The sequence below is a fragment of the Pelobates fuscus genome, chromosome 1 (assembly GCF_036172605.1).
Source record: "Pelobates fuscus isolate aPelFus1 chromosome 1, aPelFus1.pri, whole genome shotgun sequence".
In the NCBI taxonomy this organism is placed as follows: Eukaryota; Metazoa; Chordata; class Amphibia; order Anura; family Pelobatidae; genus Pelobates; species Pelobates fuscus.
Window position 1 is genome coordinate 430,659,324 of NC_086317.1, and position 17,366 is coordinate 430,676,689.

Consider the following 17,366-nt stretch of genomic DNA (forward strand, 5'->3'; position numbering starts at 1 on the left):
TATCAATATCCTTCTGGAGATATGGTCTCCAGTACTGTGTACAGTACTCCAAGTGAGGTCTCACCAGTGTTCTGTACAATGGCATGAGCACTTCCCTTTTTCTACTGCTAATACCTCTCCCTATACAACCAAGCATTCTGCTAGCATGTTCTGCTGCTCTATTACATTGTCTGCCTACCTTTAAGTCATCAGACATAATTACCCCTAAATCCCTTTCCTCAGATGCTGATGTTCGGACTCTATCGGATATTCTGTACTCTACCCTTGGGTTTTTACGTCCAAGATGCATTATCTTGCACTTGTCCACATTAAAGGTCAGCTGCCACAGCTGGACATTTAATGTGGGAGAGGATCCACTCCAGCCCTCTCAGAGCAAGTTAGGGATGCTGGGAGGACCTAAATGTGTGTATATTAATGTGATTTTTGTGTGTGTATGCCAGTAATTATGCATGTATGTGATAATAAGTGTGAATGCCTTTGATTGTATGTAAGTTTGTGTGTGTAATATCTGTGATTGTATGTGTGTGTGGGTGTATATCAGTGGTTATGTGTATATATGGCAATCCCATATAAGGACAACAAATAAGGGCATCATCTACTAAACAAATGAAATATCAAAATAAAAAAAAAAGGACTTTTCAAGTTTTATTACATAAATTATATATATTTATGTGCGTTCCTCTATGCTCAATGTGGCCCAGGGAAGTCAAAAGGTTGGACATCCATGCTGGTAAAGTGATTCATAAATGATAAATGGAAACTATAGCACATTATCTGAGAAAAATCAAACATTTTTTTTACAATGATTTTAAATAAAATTAGAAGGTTTGGTATGAAATGAGATTTAATTTAGCAGATAGAAACGAACTAGAAGCCCACTAACAGCAAACCGCAGACTTGCTGGTTGGAACAGGGAGCAAATATTAGTGGTGGGAAAGAAATACCTTGTAGCCTGGTCCGAGCTGATGTATTGCAAAAATCTGTGCAGGATTCAGAGCTTCAATAAATACATATACAGCCCCGAGCTGACCACAAAACACTCTGTTTGCGTCTGCAGTTTCTGACGACCCAAGAAAGCATTTGTCATAGCTCTGAAAAACAGTGATGAAAATACATGTAAACATCTTCCAAACATAGCACAAAAAGTCGATTAAAAATAGGTTACTAAAATAAGCATGTTTATGTTTGTCAATCCATGTTATTGATTTTCCAGTAAAATAAATATGCAAGTATAATGCACCATTATATCAGAGAACATTAAAAGATTACTTTTAGAGTGTCTAAGCAGTTAAAACATCAATGGAATCTAGAAAGGCTTTGTAAACGAGATGGGCCAAGCGGCTCCAAAAATTGATCAACTCCATCAGCTGTAGCCATACCAGGGAATCAGAGTACTTTGCAATGGGCCATTAATCTTAGCGTGCAATATTTTAATTTTTGTTATCTAGAGATATTTTACTTAAACACAGTGTGTTTGTATGTCTGTCTGTCTGTCTGTCTCACTAAAACCTAGTATTGTGGAGAAATGACAACAGAATTGACAATTTAGGCCAATATAGCAGAATTGGACAAAATCTCTAATCAAATATGTTTTGCCCTAAAATGTGCAGATATCCACCATTCTGGGTTTGGTACATACCCAAATAGGATTTATTTCTGAATATTTACATTCTATTTTATTTACCATTTTCACATATCAAGATGGATCTTAACTCTTAGTACTTATTATAAAATACATTACTTTGCACTCAAAACGTCACATGTGGCTCCCCTAAGCACTGTGATTTCTAACCTTTGACACAGTAGCCGCTATTCATTCAGCTGGCTGGTGCATAATGGGAAATGTAGAACACAACTGAACTCGGGGATTAAGGGAGATTAGAACTAGTCAAATAGACATGAATTGCACTTACATCATTGGTGTTGACATGCCAGGCCATGTCACCGTAGGAAACTAGCTGACCATTCACATAACAGCGTATTTCACTGTTCCGCCAACGGTTATAGATGTGCACAATGCTGATCATATACCACTGAGAAGAAAAATAATTCACATGCATTAGCAACCAATTAGCAAGTATAGCAATTATGTTAAGAACGCACCCGAACAAACTTTGCAAATTTAAAAGCAATTAAACAAAGAAAACAGGATAAAATCAGAATGGAGGAACAAATTCAAAATTCAGGCAGATTGAAAGAAATAATAAAAACCTAAATCAAAAAGTGGTCGAAAATTGCAGAAATACAATTTAATACAGAAAGCATCAACACACATGCCAGGAGGAACATAGACGGCAGGAAGCGAATATAGAAAGCACATACAAATAAAGAAAGCATGGAAACACAGAGGAAGCAGGTACAAATAGGTAGCAGATTGACACACAGGAAGCAGACAGCCAGTTAGGAACAATGCATCAATACAGAAAGCAGACAAACACAAAACGCAGCCACAAAGAAGAAAGCAGACAGATAAGAAAAATGACACAACTCAAACACAAGCAAACAAAATAGAACACAAATACAGGAATCAAACACAAGCAAAGAAAAACAACACAAGTACAGAAATCAGATGGATGTGGAGAAAAATGTCATTGACACACATGAATACAGAGAGCCTACCTTGCGTGGCTGGAAATCGTACTTCACACAGTGCTGAAATCCTTTTCCTTTTGATTTCAGCGAAGTCACTATCAAGCAGTTACCAACAAAATGTGCAGAATAACCCACACCTTTACTTGTGCGAAAACTGCCAAAAACAAAACCAGACACAGTGTGTTACATAGATTAGAAATTCTAATTATAAAAAGTAAAGCTGTTTAAAAAAAAAAAAAAAAAAAACACAGACAGCTTTCGTTCTCCTTAGGAATATAAAACATAGCCTAGGATATTTTGCTGCAGTAACAAACGAGTGTGTTAGCAAGTATCATCTATATATTAGTACATGCTGAACCTGAGCAGAGGTTCAGGAAATCTATATTTAAAAGTGTGGGTTACAAAAAAAACAAATGTGCAAAAATTTAAATGAACGGTACTGGCCTCAGCATGACCATTATTTGCAGATCTAACACACCTCACCGTTCTCACTGCGAGCAGGAATGACTAAAATATCTGCCAATACCATGCCTCCCATTGCTTTCTATGAGAGATCAGTTCATTTGCATGAGTACAAATCCATGCACAATAACCACAACAGCAGGATTTAATTCAGTGAAATGATAACCACCTGTAGAACTATACATTAATGGTAGCCGCCTCTATCTTCCCTTCATTCCAGAGGATCTACTTACAAATGTCCATTTGTCTGCTGTTCTTCGGTTTACATTCTTTTTTTTTTTTTTTTTTTTTCAGTGAATGACGTGCCGTTAATGGGAGAGCGTGCATGAGCAGCTGTCAAAGATTTTATTTGAAGCTCTGGCCTAGGACTGCAGGATAGACATAACTGACTGATCTTTCACTTGCAAGAATATATGAGGGAGAATTGTGTTTTTTTTTTTTTTATTTTAATTCTACTATACACTTTGAACAAACTGGACAAATTTGAACATGCATATTGTACCAGGCTGTTCTATCAAGATGCCTAATATGCATAGTAATTATCAAGGTACTTGAAATGTCCATTTAAAACAGCATAACTATCACTACAATTAAAATGCATTAAAATTAGATTTTTGATAAATCTACATAGAAAGATTTCAGAGAATGACCCCACCACTCCCTGTGACAATTTGTCCCTTAAACGTCACACATTATTTAAACATTGTGCTCTGTGTTCTTTCCTAGCCTTGTGCATTACCACCCCAAAATCCTGTATAAGGATACAGGGAGACTCCTGTTTGAGATTTTTGAATAACTTGTATGTGGTTAAATTATAAATCTACATTACAACGCCTTTATTTTACCTGCACTATGTGACATTTTATACTTCATTTGTAAACAACTCCATATTCAAAATTTTATTAAACATGCAATCACTTGTACATAAGGCCACTTGTGTAGTATGCCTTTAAATGCTTAACTTCTAAATACTACAGCATTTTCTTTTCAAGTAGATTTTCGGCTCAGTTAAGAAAGGCCTTCTTCATCTCTTAAATCTGTCAGCATTATTTTGTCTGTCAATTACTTGCTGCTATAAACCCCCACAGAAAAATATGTAGGCGCTAAATAAATATGCCAATATCTAGTGGGCACCTAAAAAAATATTTAATTCTAACATTTAATAGCTGTTTACAACAGGGGTAGGCAACCTGCTGCACTCCATATGTTGAGGACTACATCATCCCTTATGCTTTGACAGCAAAACACCTGGAGTGCCAAAAGTTGCTTACTTCTGGTTTACAACATCAGCAGGAGTTTAATCCCTCGTGTCCCTTCCTCAGGCAGGCACCATAACTTTCTCTTGCCTTAAAGGAGCACTATAGTGCCAGGAAAACAAACTCTCTCAGGGCCCCCCTCCCGCTGGGCTAAAGGGGTTAAAACCCCTTCAGCCGCTTAACTTAATCCAGCTGGTGACCTCTTCTCCCCCTGCCGACGTCAGCTCCGAAAGCGCATGCGCGGCCAGAGCCGCACGCAATCAAACCACCCATAGGAAAGCATTACTCAATTACTCAATACTTTCCTATGGACGTTCAGCGTGTCCTCAATTAAATTTTCGCATTGAGGATTGCGGAAGCACCTCTAGTGGCTGGAATAACACTCAATGTAAACATAGCCGTTTCCGTTTACAGCTGCAGGGTTAAAAGTAGGGGGACATGGCACCCAGACCACTTAATTGAGCTGAAGTGGTCTGGGTGCCTATAGTGGTCCTTTAATTTTTCTAAGTGGGTTTTTTTTTCTACCCTATTCACTTTTTTAGTAATGCTCTACAAAACAGAGTATTGCTTTTTTTCTGTATGTTCGCTCTTGAAGAAGGTTACAATACATTATTATTCTGCTGTGTTTGAGTTTCCACATAGTCTCAGTTACGCAGCCTTATTTTCTTCCAATGAATTTGTGCTAGAAAAATCAATGCATTGTGATAGATTTGACTTGTTAAAGTAACTATTAAATTATAGAAAATACCTGTACATGGCAAAAACTACTTGGCGTGATTTTTCCCATAAGGTATTGTTCTTTAGTAGCACACAGTACATAAAAAAAAGCAATAGCATTGGAATATTCATTGCAATACACATAATGTACATAAACCTAGCACGTACACAAAAACTACATAGCAATACATAAATAACATGGGTTCACTTGATAATTAATAGCCGGAGGGAGGGTTGGCGTTCCCTAGGAATAAATAGGCCATAGAATTCCCCTAAAGGTCTTTGAATAAATCAATATTGCAGCAAAGTGTTCAATTTGAAAAACACTATCCTCCACCCCCCACCTCCCCTACTCAGAATCCTTAAAGACATTTCCTAATTGCTTCAGAAGGAAAGAACATTAAACAAACCCTTAATAACTTTTCACTCACTAAAAGGGCCAAATCCACTCAAACGATTTTACCCGAGAGTATTCCACTGAAATCTTTCATATGTTAGGAAAAACAACCAGGAAAGAGAACAGTAGAATGAAGTCATTTAGCAGTGCTGATATCTTCATTTGATCACAGTCAAGATAAAGCCATTAAAGGAACACTATAGTCACCTAAATTACTTTAGCTAAATAAAGCAGTTTTAGTGTATAGATCATTCCCCTGCAATTTCACTGCTCAATTCACTGTCATTTAGGAGTTAAATCACTTTGTTTCTGTTTATGCAGCCCTAGCCACAACTCCCCTGGCTATGATTGAAAGAGCCTGCATGAAAAAAAAACTGGTTTCACTTTCAAACAGATGTAATTTACCTTAAATAATTGTATCTCAATCTCTAAATTGAACTTCAATCACATACAGGAGGCTCTTGCAGGGTCTAGCAAGCTATTAACATAGCAGGGGATAAGAAAATCTTAATTAAACAGAACTTGCAATAAAGAAAGCCTAAATAGGGCTCTCTTTACAGGAAGTGTTTATGGAAGGCTGTGCAAGTCACATGCAGGGAGGTGTGACTAGGGTTCATAAAAAAAGGGATTTAACTCCTAAATGGCAGAGGATTAAGCAGTGAGGCTGCAGGGGCATGTTCTATACACCAAAACTGCTTCATTAAGCTAAAGTTGTTCAGATGACTATAGCGTCCCTTTAAGTGTTATGGGGGATTTACTCAGGTAATTTAGGATTTTATTCTAAAATATTCTTTGCACCCAAAAGGTTATAAATGTACCACTAAAGTTCACTACTCATTAATGGAGGTTTAACTCTGCAGTGTAAAACATTGCATATTTTTTTTTAGAAACTGCAATGTTTACTGACAGCCACTGGAGGCACTTCCTGCTGCAGTAACCAAGTAAAACTTAGGAAACCACCATAGGAAATTTATGAATCAATTATTTCCCATTTGATATGCTCGGCATTCGCTGTTCTAGCGCATCGGATGCCCAACTGGATTGGACTGACTCCAGAGGAGGCCATGCTCTTGGACTTCAGAGGAGGCCATGCTTTTGGACTCAAGAAAAGGCCATTCTCTGTGATGTCACAGGAGGAGAGATAAGCAATGAAAAAGGAGCCTTGGCGCTGGAAAAATTTAAGTAAAATCATATATATATGGAATTTGCTGGCGCTATATAAATAATAAAATAATAATATATTTTATTACTTTTATGCCGAATGGCAAGAGAAGTACCACAGAACCTAGGGAGAGGAACACTAAGGCTTTACAAATACACATTTCCATTCCTAATGCTTTAGTGTTCCTTTAAGTGTGTAGTAATGCGGTCACTGTATACATATCATGATAAAACCAACAGCAAACGTATGCAGAAAAACACTACATTACTCACCAATAAAGATAAGGCTTATCCTTGTCCACATTGATATTGTTTAATGGGTCCATGCGAAACCACGTATTTAGAGTGAAACCATTTTGGTAAGGCCACTTGGCAATAGGAGGCAATGCAATAGCCTAGAATATATCAAAACGACATTGTTAGAATGTAGACTTGGTGATGGCGACAATAGATCTATTGATGCAGAACAAGGTCAAATTGCAGAGGGAGCCATATATTTTCAATAATAGCATTAATACACTGCAAAGTCTGAAAGTTAATAAAGGGTTACTCCAACTACCATGAACACTTCTGGTCAGCATGAAGCACTGTACATCCAGAAACATTTTAAATTGTGTTTTGGGGAACGGTTGGACCGCCAACACATGTGACACTGGCAGCCCAGAATGCTTTTCCTGGGCTGCCCAATATCAATTCTGTGCATAATTTACATATTTTGTCAGCACACACAGCATGCTACTAACAGACATAACAGCTGAGGCTGCAAGGGAGAAGTTCTTGTCTTCCATCCCTCCCACCCACAGTAAATCAAAAAACGTATTTGTAGATCTGATCAACAATCCAATATGATACAATGCCCATTCATCGCAACACTCCATACATTGGGTGATAATTGTGAGGGTAAAGGAATGAAGAGGTATTGTAATTGTAGGAATGAAGAAACATTGCTATTTTTAATGATATGCTATCGAATGGTATGCATATGGCACATCTGGTGACCTTGAAATGTATTTAAGTAGGCATCATTAAGGGTCAAAGAAAGTTCAATCACATTTTATAGAAACTCAGGAAATGACTCGACTCCTCACCAAATATCCTTCAAACCATCACTATGAGCCACCGAGCTCTCCACTAGAGTTGACCACAATGCCTGCTGGAGATCTACGTATTTAATTATCGTAATGATCTTATGATAGCAGCACATGGCAGGATGGATGTGTCCAAAAAGACAATAATAGGGGGTCAATTTCCTGTGCAGAACTCTAGAAAGCTCTGCCTACACACATCAAGTAGTGGACCATATGCCTTGCTTTTGAAATAATCCTAAGTGCTCAGCTTTTCCACAAAATTCTATTTGGAACTAACTTCCTTTCGGGCTTATTCCACCATATCCCACCCACAAATTTCTGTGCTTGTTTCCTTACAGGAACTCAGGACTTAATATTTTTGGGTAATCTTTTCAAATTATTACATATTCCTGGAAAGGCTTTTAAAAATAAATAAATACATTTAAAAGTTTTACCAAAAAAATGAAATGATTATTAAAAATCATATCCAAAAATATTAAATCGAGGCCATAGTTAGCTCTGTCTGAATCACTCAGAATTACATTTTAGAAGGCAAAAAGGGATATATTTATAGTTTGGCAGCTCAACATCAGTTCTCATCCAATAAAATTACAATGTAAAAAAAAAACAATGTAAATTTTGTTTATGGCGGCAACTTGCTGAATCTATACTTTTCGGTGAGAAATGGTACACAGGCACTATGGGCCAGTCCCTTTATGACTAGCCCATTGCTCACACACCAGACTCTGAAGATGGAATTTCCACAGGGAAACCTTAATAGAAAGGCAAAATAAGTAAATAAATGAAGTGGGTGGGAATATGCATCACTTTATAGGTTCTATCCGGGGACATTAAAAATACAAAACCAATGAAAAATAAACAAAACGGAGCTTACAGCAGCACTCCGTCCTGGGAAGTTGAAAAACGTGTCTGGTCCGTGTCTTTGTGGCATCTGATTGAGGACTGATAACAGTTTAACTGCATGTCTTGGCTGCCGAGAGAGAAAGAACCGTGAATGCTTCATAAAACACTCAGCGTAAACAGATTATTGATTACTCACTTCAAAATCAGCTATACATAAGCATTTTGAGGCTGGTTTAAAGATGCATTCAATATTAAAAGAAACAATTAACTGTACATGCCCCTAGAGATATTAAACAAAACCTCTAATGTGATACTGTTGTCTGACCACAGCTTACCCAGACTCCATTTTCTCCACGTAACATGCTGAACAGCAGCTTCAGCTCTTTGACAGTGATACTGTAACTGGCCATCACTCCGAGCATGTCAACCAGAAGATCTTAAAAGGGAAAAAAAAAAAAAAAAACGATTCTCCTTACTCAAAATACATTGATAACACCTTACAGAAACCAAGTATCATCCCAGGGTCAAAGAAATATTGGAAATTATCAAGGTGTTTGTTCGCATGCACCAGTTATTCATTAAAGAGAATATGTACAATACAATTGCCTTCTGTTTTGTATTACATTATATGCTACAAATTATGCATAAATAAAAAAAAATACAAACTTGAAATGCTGTAGACACTTTCACATTGAGTATCCCTGACTGGGAAGAGAATCACCAAAGAATCATAGAATTAAAAAGGTTACTCCAACCACCATGACGACTTCACTGATTTGAAGTGGTCGTGTTAGAAGTTTGTATGTGGAGCGTTTTGTGCACACAGAAGAATCACAGAGAGGAAAAAGAAAAACTATACTCTCAGCCACACAGTATGCATTATTTTAGAATGACTAGAAGCTGTATGTACCGTATATACTCGAGTATAAGACGAGTTTTTCAGCACATTTTTTGTGCTGAAAAACACTCACTCGTCTTATACTCGAGTCAGTTGTCTGTATTATGGCAATTTTCATTGCCATAATACAGACAAGGACCGGGGGCTGTCAGGAAGCTGTAACTTACCTTCACCGCAGCTCCTGTCAGCTCCCTTCTCTCTCCTCCGTCCGTACAGCTCCCAGGTCAGCTCCCTCTGCAAATCTCGCGAGAGCCGCGGGGTCAGAGCGTTGCCACGGCTTACCGTGGCAACGCTCCGCGCGGCCGCGAGAGTTGCAGAGGGAGCTGCACGGACGGAGGAGAGAGAAGGGAGCTGACAGGAGCTGCGGTGAAGGTAAGTTACAGCTTCCTGACAGCCCCCCTCCTACAGCCCATCCACTGGATCACCAGGGAGTGAGAGCCCCCCTCCCTGGCCAGCTAACAAGCAGGGAGGGGGGACGAAAAAACAAATAAAAAAAATAATAATAAAAAAAAATAATAACATAAAAAAAATATATATATTACAATAATAATTAAATAATAATTAATAAAATGCCCACCCCCACCAATGCTCTGCACTCACACACACACACACTGCACTCACACACACACATACTGCACTCACACACACTGCATTCATACACACACTCATACACACACTGCACTGCATTCATTATATACACACACTGCATTCATACACACACTGCATTCATACATACACACTGCACTCATACATACACACTGCATTCACACTGCACTCATACACACACTGCACTGCATTCATTATATACACACTGCACTCATACACACACACTGCACTCATATACACACACTGCACTCCATTCATTATATACACACTGCATTCATACACACACTGCATTCATACATACACACTGCACTCATACATACACACTGCACTCATACATACACACTGCATTCACACTGCACTGCATTCATTATATACACACTGCACTCACACACTGCATTCATTATATACACACTGCATACACACTGCACTCATACACACACTGCACTGCATTCATTATACACACACTGCACTCATACACACACTGCACTCATACACACACACTGCACTCCATTCATTATATACACACTGCATTCATACACGCACTGCATACACACACAGCATTCATATACACACTGCATTCATACACACACACACACACACACTGCATTCATTATATACACACACTGTAAATAAATATTCAGTTAATATAACTTTTTTAGGATCTAATTTTATTTAGAAATTTACCAGTAGCTGCTGCATTTTCCACCCTAGTCTTATACTCGAGTCAATAAGTTTTCCCAGTTTTTGGGGGTAAAATTAGGGGCCTCGGCTTATATTCGGGTCGGCTTATACTCGAGTATATACGGTATATAAAATCTAATGCATTACTAACACAGCACCCAGCCAGGGACACAGGCGGAGGAAATATGGGTATTGCTGTAAAATATTCCACACAGACATGCCGAGAACTCAAATGGCACCAAATTCTTCTAGCCTGTACTGATGCCTTTTTTCCCGTTGTTAAATAGGATTCATTTTTACCTCTGTTAACCTTTTTTACAACTCACGGCAGAACAATGTATTCCTGTGTAATGTATTACTTTATTCAGTGCAAAATTACGCACTGGATTTTGAAATATTATTTGAAAGGTCAATTCTTTTCTCACAATCTGTCTTATCTTCCGCCATTCTCCTGCTAGACTGCAAGTTCGCCAAGTGCTCTATAACCTCTAATAAAAAAAAATCTAGAACTCTCAGAAAAAACAAAAAAACTTATATTCAAATAAATCAGGGTTAAAGTCACCTCTTAGGACAATTAAAAAAAAAAGCATAACACAAGCAAAGAGTTTCCGGATGAGGCTAGTGGGAATATATATTTTTAAATACTTAAATGGGATGTGTATATATATATATATATATATATATATATATATATATATATATATATATATATATATATATATATATATATATATATATATATATAACCAAGAATGGGGTACATTGACGTTGTGGCAGGCTTATGCAATATATGATCATATAATGTAACTAAACCCCCATTATTTTTTTGCCTAGGTGAGTTGTTTTTAAATAAAACTATTACAAGCTCTATGATTTGAAATCATGGTTTAGTGAATAAGCGAGTGCGCTGGATTGTGTAATATATTTATATATATATATATATATATATATATATATATATATATATATATATATATACACACACACACACATCCTTAAATGAGAAGCAATTGATTGGACAATGTGTAGCACTACAAGTAAATGATGCAGAACTATTAAATGGTTTAAACAATTTATTGAGCAAAAGCATTGTTTGAAGAATTTGGTGCCATTTGAGTTCTCGGCATGTCTGTGTGGAATATTTTACAGCAATACCCCCATTGCCTCCGCCTGTGTCCCTGGTTGGGTGCTATGTAGTACTATTTATATATGATTAATACATCATGTCTTATCTCTGTCAATGTTTACATTAGTCGCATTCCTTAGCTCAGGCTTGAATTAACAGTGTTACAGAGAAGTAAAAAATGTGTGTCTTTGGATTGTGATAAAAAAATTGAGTCACTTCTGTTCTGATAATGACTTACAGTATACACTTTTGATTTCTCTCTTAACACAAAATGTCTGCCAGTATAAATATACTGACATGGTCCAGGGTGTGTGGAGGACAGTGAGACCCTAACCAAGCTGTAACCCTGTGTGGTGGAATCTCCGTAAAAATAAATTTACTAGGACAAGATTGCCACATGGTATGTGCACTTGCAAATGTTGATGTATCAGTTAGTCAGTTACACGTAGCTAAGATACAATCAGTAGTGTACGGAGCATATGTAGGAATACAGGATATACAAGTATTTCCCCTCCTCCATTGTGCTGGGCAAGCCATGTGGTCAAACAGGAATTTAGTCTCTATTCGGTTGATTAGATAAGAGTATGTGTAGGTTGAACTGATTATGGGAGGAGCTACATGCCTATATAAGGGACCTACACTGTATGATCAGGACTCAGACTTTGCTGTTTTTTGGTGACATTAGTCCCTCTGAGTCCCGGTCGGTGAATCGAATAAAGAATCTCTTCCTTCCTGAAGAAACCTGTGTCCATCTCTCTGTGCTTGGCTTCCGTCAGTTTCTCCGGTATCATTTGGTGCATTGGCCGGGAAGCTCATCGTTCAACGGTAGCTGAGAAGCAGAGGCGTGAGACGGTCTATCTTTGCCCACGCTCTCTACGGCTGCACCCCTGAACTTCTGCGTGGACCTCCCTTCGTCTCGGCGCCACTGGTCTGTTGTCCAAGAGATCATCGGCCTCTACGTAGTAAGTGCTGGGGTGCCCCCGTCGATGAGTGCGAACCCAGGTTAAGGAACGAGGAGGTAAGACGACTACTGTTTTAGACGGTGGACCCACTAGGGGTATTGGATACCGATTGTGCGGTAGGCCCATAAGCAGTTATTTGAGTATGGAATCTGCCCCCTCCAGTGGAGGGAAGGAGCGAAGGCGCACCGCTCAATTCAACGCCCTGTAGTCAGCCCGTTTAATTTTGGTTTGGAGTCAGGCTGGGTTCTGTGTAAATAGCCCAAGCCGGACACCGGTGTCTTGTCTAGACTAGCGTTCTAGGGTGTATATTACGTTCGCTAGGTCGCAGGGACCGGGAGACTAAGCGGCGTCTGTGTAAATTCGGTCCGCTAGATCTCAACCTATCTTGGCTAAGTGGGAAGGCGTGTAAATTTGGAACCCACTAGATTTTTGATAGAGTATATAGACTAAGAGGGTTCTGTGTAAATTTCGCCCTCTAGTTCGCTATATGTGGTGCTTGGGCAGTGTGGCTAACCAAAACGGATGTAGATAGTTTTAGGTAGTCCATCAAGGTACTGGCCAATAGATTAGTTGGGAATTGTAAATGTGTTAAAGATTGTTGCAGTAGCGTGTATATCTTGCTAGATAGCGTGAGCTCTGCCGTCTAGGGGGAGTGTGAATAGTGTGTAACTGTATTATAGCGCACGGTACCATAACCATGTATAATTACTGATACTGTAAATAACTACTAATAACTGTCGTCTATGTTGTATGTTTAACACCATAACCACTACTAATTGAACTGTGACTTTAAATTGTACTCTAACCAATGCTAACCGTACTATAACTACTGTTTGTAAAGACGATGTTACTGGGGTATGTTATAGACGGGTAATTCAGATATAGGGAATTATAGCGTGGGTGACTGTATAGTTTCGCCAAAGGGCACAGTATTAGTTATTTAGTGACTGGTGTAACAGCTGTGTGTGTACGGGAATTCCCTGTATGTTTTGTTGTGTGCGTTTCGCTTAGTAACTGTACCACGTGGTGCTGTTGCCGAGGGAACGGGTGTGACTGTTGGAAGTGTGTTTGTTTAGTTTCTGTTGGAGACGACGCTTCATTGTTGGTATGGGTGCGTCCGATTCAACGGTGATGGATCCCTTAGGATGTATGTTGAAAAACTTTAAAAAGGGATACACTGTATATGATTTTGGGGTAAAGATGTCTCCAACACGCCTGACTACTTTATGTAGTAGGGAATGGCCTACTTTGGTTGCCTACTTTGGTTGCATAGCCACCACGTGGCAGTTTGGATCCTAATCTGGTACAGCGTGTACACGTGGCTGTATCAGGTAGGCCTGAACTTTACGGCCAGTTTCCGTATATTGACTGTTGGAAGCAGGCCGTAAATGACTCGCCAAAATGGATCCGGGTATGCCACGAGGAACAATGTCGCCTCATGGTGGCCAGAACTCGCCTGTCCACCAAGGCCGTAATCACACCCATTTTGGACACGCCTCCTGAGTCCGAGATCCCCATGTCGCCCCCTTACTCCTCCTCCACCGGAAGAGGAAGAGGAGGTGCTGTTGGTAATGCTACTCCCCTTGCCCCGTTGTCCCCACCTACCCCCTCCTCTAGCTCAGAGCCCAGCCCTCTTGTTTTAAACCCTCCCCTCTCAGTACCTACCTCTGTTAACTCCACCTACCCAGATTTGGCGCCATTTCTAGTTCCTGGTCAGGCTCCTCCTACCCCGGCCCGGAATATTTTACTTGCTGACCTCCCCCTCAGTAAAGCGTCCCATCCCCTTGTCTTACTACCCCTCGACCGGAACCCCTAACTGACATTCCTAAACGAAGCCCCATACTAACCCGACAACTGACCGGTACCCTCCAACCCCGACATTATCAAATGCCTCTTCGAATGACACCTGGCCCGACACACATTAACGGTGACGGCCAGATACAATATGCTGATCCAGTATTCGTCTATGTTCCCTTCACAACTACTGATCTATTTAATTGGAAGACCCATAACTCCTCATACACCGAAAAGCCTCAAGCCATGACGGATTTGTTTACCTCCATAGTCCAGACACATAATCCCACTTGGGCTGATTGCCAGCAACTGCTTATGACATTGTTTAATAACGAGGAAAGGACAAGGATAAACCAAGCGGCAATTAAAGCGCTGGAAGAAGTGGCCCGTACACAAAATCAGGCCAACCCGGCAGCATGGGCCGCAGCACATTATCCAAACACTGATCCGGAGTGGAATATCAATGGCGCAGATATGGCCCATTTAAAAGCATACAGGGACGCTATTATTGCTGGCATGAAAGCCGGAGGGAAGAAGGGATTAATATGTCTAAGACGGCTGAGGTATTACAGAAATGTGATGAATCGCCCAGTGTCTTTTATGACCGATTATTGGAGGCATTCCGTTTGTATACCCCCTTTAATCCAGAGGCTCCTGAGAATTCCCGAATGGTTAACTCTGCCTTTGTCAGCCAGGCCTACGGAGATATAAAGCACAAGCTACAGAAGTTAGAAGGGTTTGTAGGGATGTCCATAACCCAACTAATGGAAATAGCAAATAAGGTCTATATGAATAGGGAGACAGAGACGAAGAAGGAGGAAGAGCGAAAGATGCGTAGGAAAGCAGATATGCTAGCGGTAGCTATCGCAGGCGTAGATAGAAGGGAAAAGGAAGTGCATAGGGGAACGGATAAAGGCGAGAGTAAGTGGAATGTGGAACCTTTGAGTAGGAACCAATGCGCGTACTGTAGGGAAGAAGGGCATTGGAGAAGTGAGTGTCCACGAAGGGAACAGAATGAGAGAGACAGACCTAGGGCAGGATATAGCAGTAATTATAGAGGTAGAGCGAGAGGTAGAGGAGGTCCTGGAGGAAATAGTGGTAATAATAGAGGAAGTGTTAGTGGAGATAGATACTACCCAGCAGCGCAGAGACCCCGCGAGAGAGAGGATAGGGACTTTGTGGGTTTGGCTGACACAGTCATGGAGGACTATTGATACCGACCGGGCTCCATCCCCCTTGGCCGAGCGGAGCCTAGGGTCGATGTAGCAATAGGGGGAAAAAGGAGTGCTTTCATGATTGACACTGGTGCTGAACATTCGGTGGTGACTGACCTAGTCGCTCCTCCTTCAGGAAGAACTATCACCATAATAGGAGCAACTGGAAGGAGTGCCGCTAAACCGGTTCTTAAAAGTCGACTCTGTACATTGGGAGGCCACATAGTGAAACACCAGTTCCTTTATATGCCTGAATGTCCAGTCCAACTGCTAGGACGTGATTTGTTGTCGAAATTACAAGCACAGATAACATTTCTACCTAACGGAACAAAATCTTTGAAGTTCAATGGACCCTCAGGTATAATGACAATATCTGTACCAAAGGAAGAAGAGTGGCGACTTTATACAGTGTTGACTAGCCAAAACCCTAAGAGTGATGAATCCTTGTTCAATATACCAGGAGTGTGGGCAGAGAATAACCCACCAGGACTTGCTCGTAATATCCCACCAATTCGAATCGAACTAAAGCTTGGGGTTTATCCAGTAAGCCTGAGACAATGTCATATTCCACAAAAGGCCAAGAAGAACATACAATCTTATTTGGATAAGTTCATAAGGTATGGTATCCTAAAATTCTGTACTTCCCCCTGGAACACCCCATTGTTGCCTGTTCAAAAGCCCGGTACAGATGAGTATCGCCCTGTGCAGGACTTGAGAGCAGTCAATGATGCGGTAGTGAGTATACATCCAGTTGTACCCAATCCATATAACCTGCTTGCTTTAATTCCGGGCGGGGCTACCTACTTCACAGTTTTGGATCTCAAAGATGCCTTCTTTTGCCTACGAATTGCTGCGGAAAGTCAGTGTATCTTTGCATTCCAATGGGAAAATGCTGTAACGGGCTCGAAACGCCAGATGACTTGGACAAGATTGCCCCAAGGGTTTAAGAATTCACCTACCCTATTTGGATCAGCTTTAAGTCAAGACTTACTGGATTTCAAGTCCATCCCAGGAGAATGTGTACTGTTACAATACGTAGATGATTTGTTAATAGCGGCAGTTACAAGAGAGATATGTCAGCAAGCAACACATGATCTACTGCACATTCTTTGGAAGGCAGGATACAAGGTGTCCAGGAAGAAAGCCCACTTGTGTCAGCCAACTGTCAAGTATCTGGGATTCCATATCTCTGAAGGTCAAAGGATAATGGGGCCAGAGAGAAAAGAAGCTGTATGCCAAATACCAATACCCAAGAATAGAAGACAAGTGCGAGAGTTCTTGGGGGCAGCAGGCTTCTGTAGGATATGGATTCCCAGTTATGCGATATTGGCGAAACCTCTTTATGTGGCTATAAAAGGTACAGAACACGATCCCTTCCTGTGGACCCATGAACAGCAAAAGGCATTTGAAGATGTGAAGAAGGCTTTGATGAGTGCCCCAGCATTAGGTCTACCTGATCACACACGACCATTCTACCTGTATGTACACGAGCAAAGAAGAATGGCTGTGGGAGTATTGACACAGTACTTGGGATCATGGCAACGACCTGTTGCATATATGTCCAAACAA

At 40.2% G+C, this 17,366-nt stretch overlaps 1 protein-coding gene across 6 annotated transcripts in view; it reads right to left on the bottom strand.

The window, feature by feature from the left end:
* Positions 1-17,366, bottom strand: part of NBEA (neurobeachin) — a 520,018-nt gene that overhangs the window by 369,185 nt on the left and 133,467 nt on the right. For all 6 annotated transcript variants that reach the window (XM_063429275.1, XM_063429259.1, XM_063429266.1 and 3 more), the window contains exons 3-8: positions 8,852-8,952; positions 8,548-8,643; positions 6,859-6,980; positions 2,620-2,746; positions 1,914-2,033; positions 945-1,091 (exon numbers count right to left, since the gene is read on the bottom strand). In XM_063429275.1, coding sequence (XP_063285345.1) covers positions 945-1,091; positions 1,914-2,033; positions 2,620-2,746; positions 6,859-6,980; positions 8,548-8,643; positions 8,852-8,952 — 713 coding nt within the window. The remainder of the gene's footprint in view (positions 1-944; positions 1,092-1,913; positions 2,034-2,619; positions 2,747-6,858; positions 6,981-8,547; positions 8,644-8,851; positions 8,953-17,366) is intronic.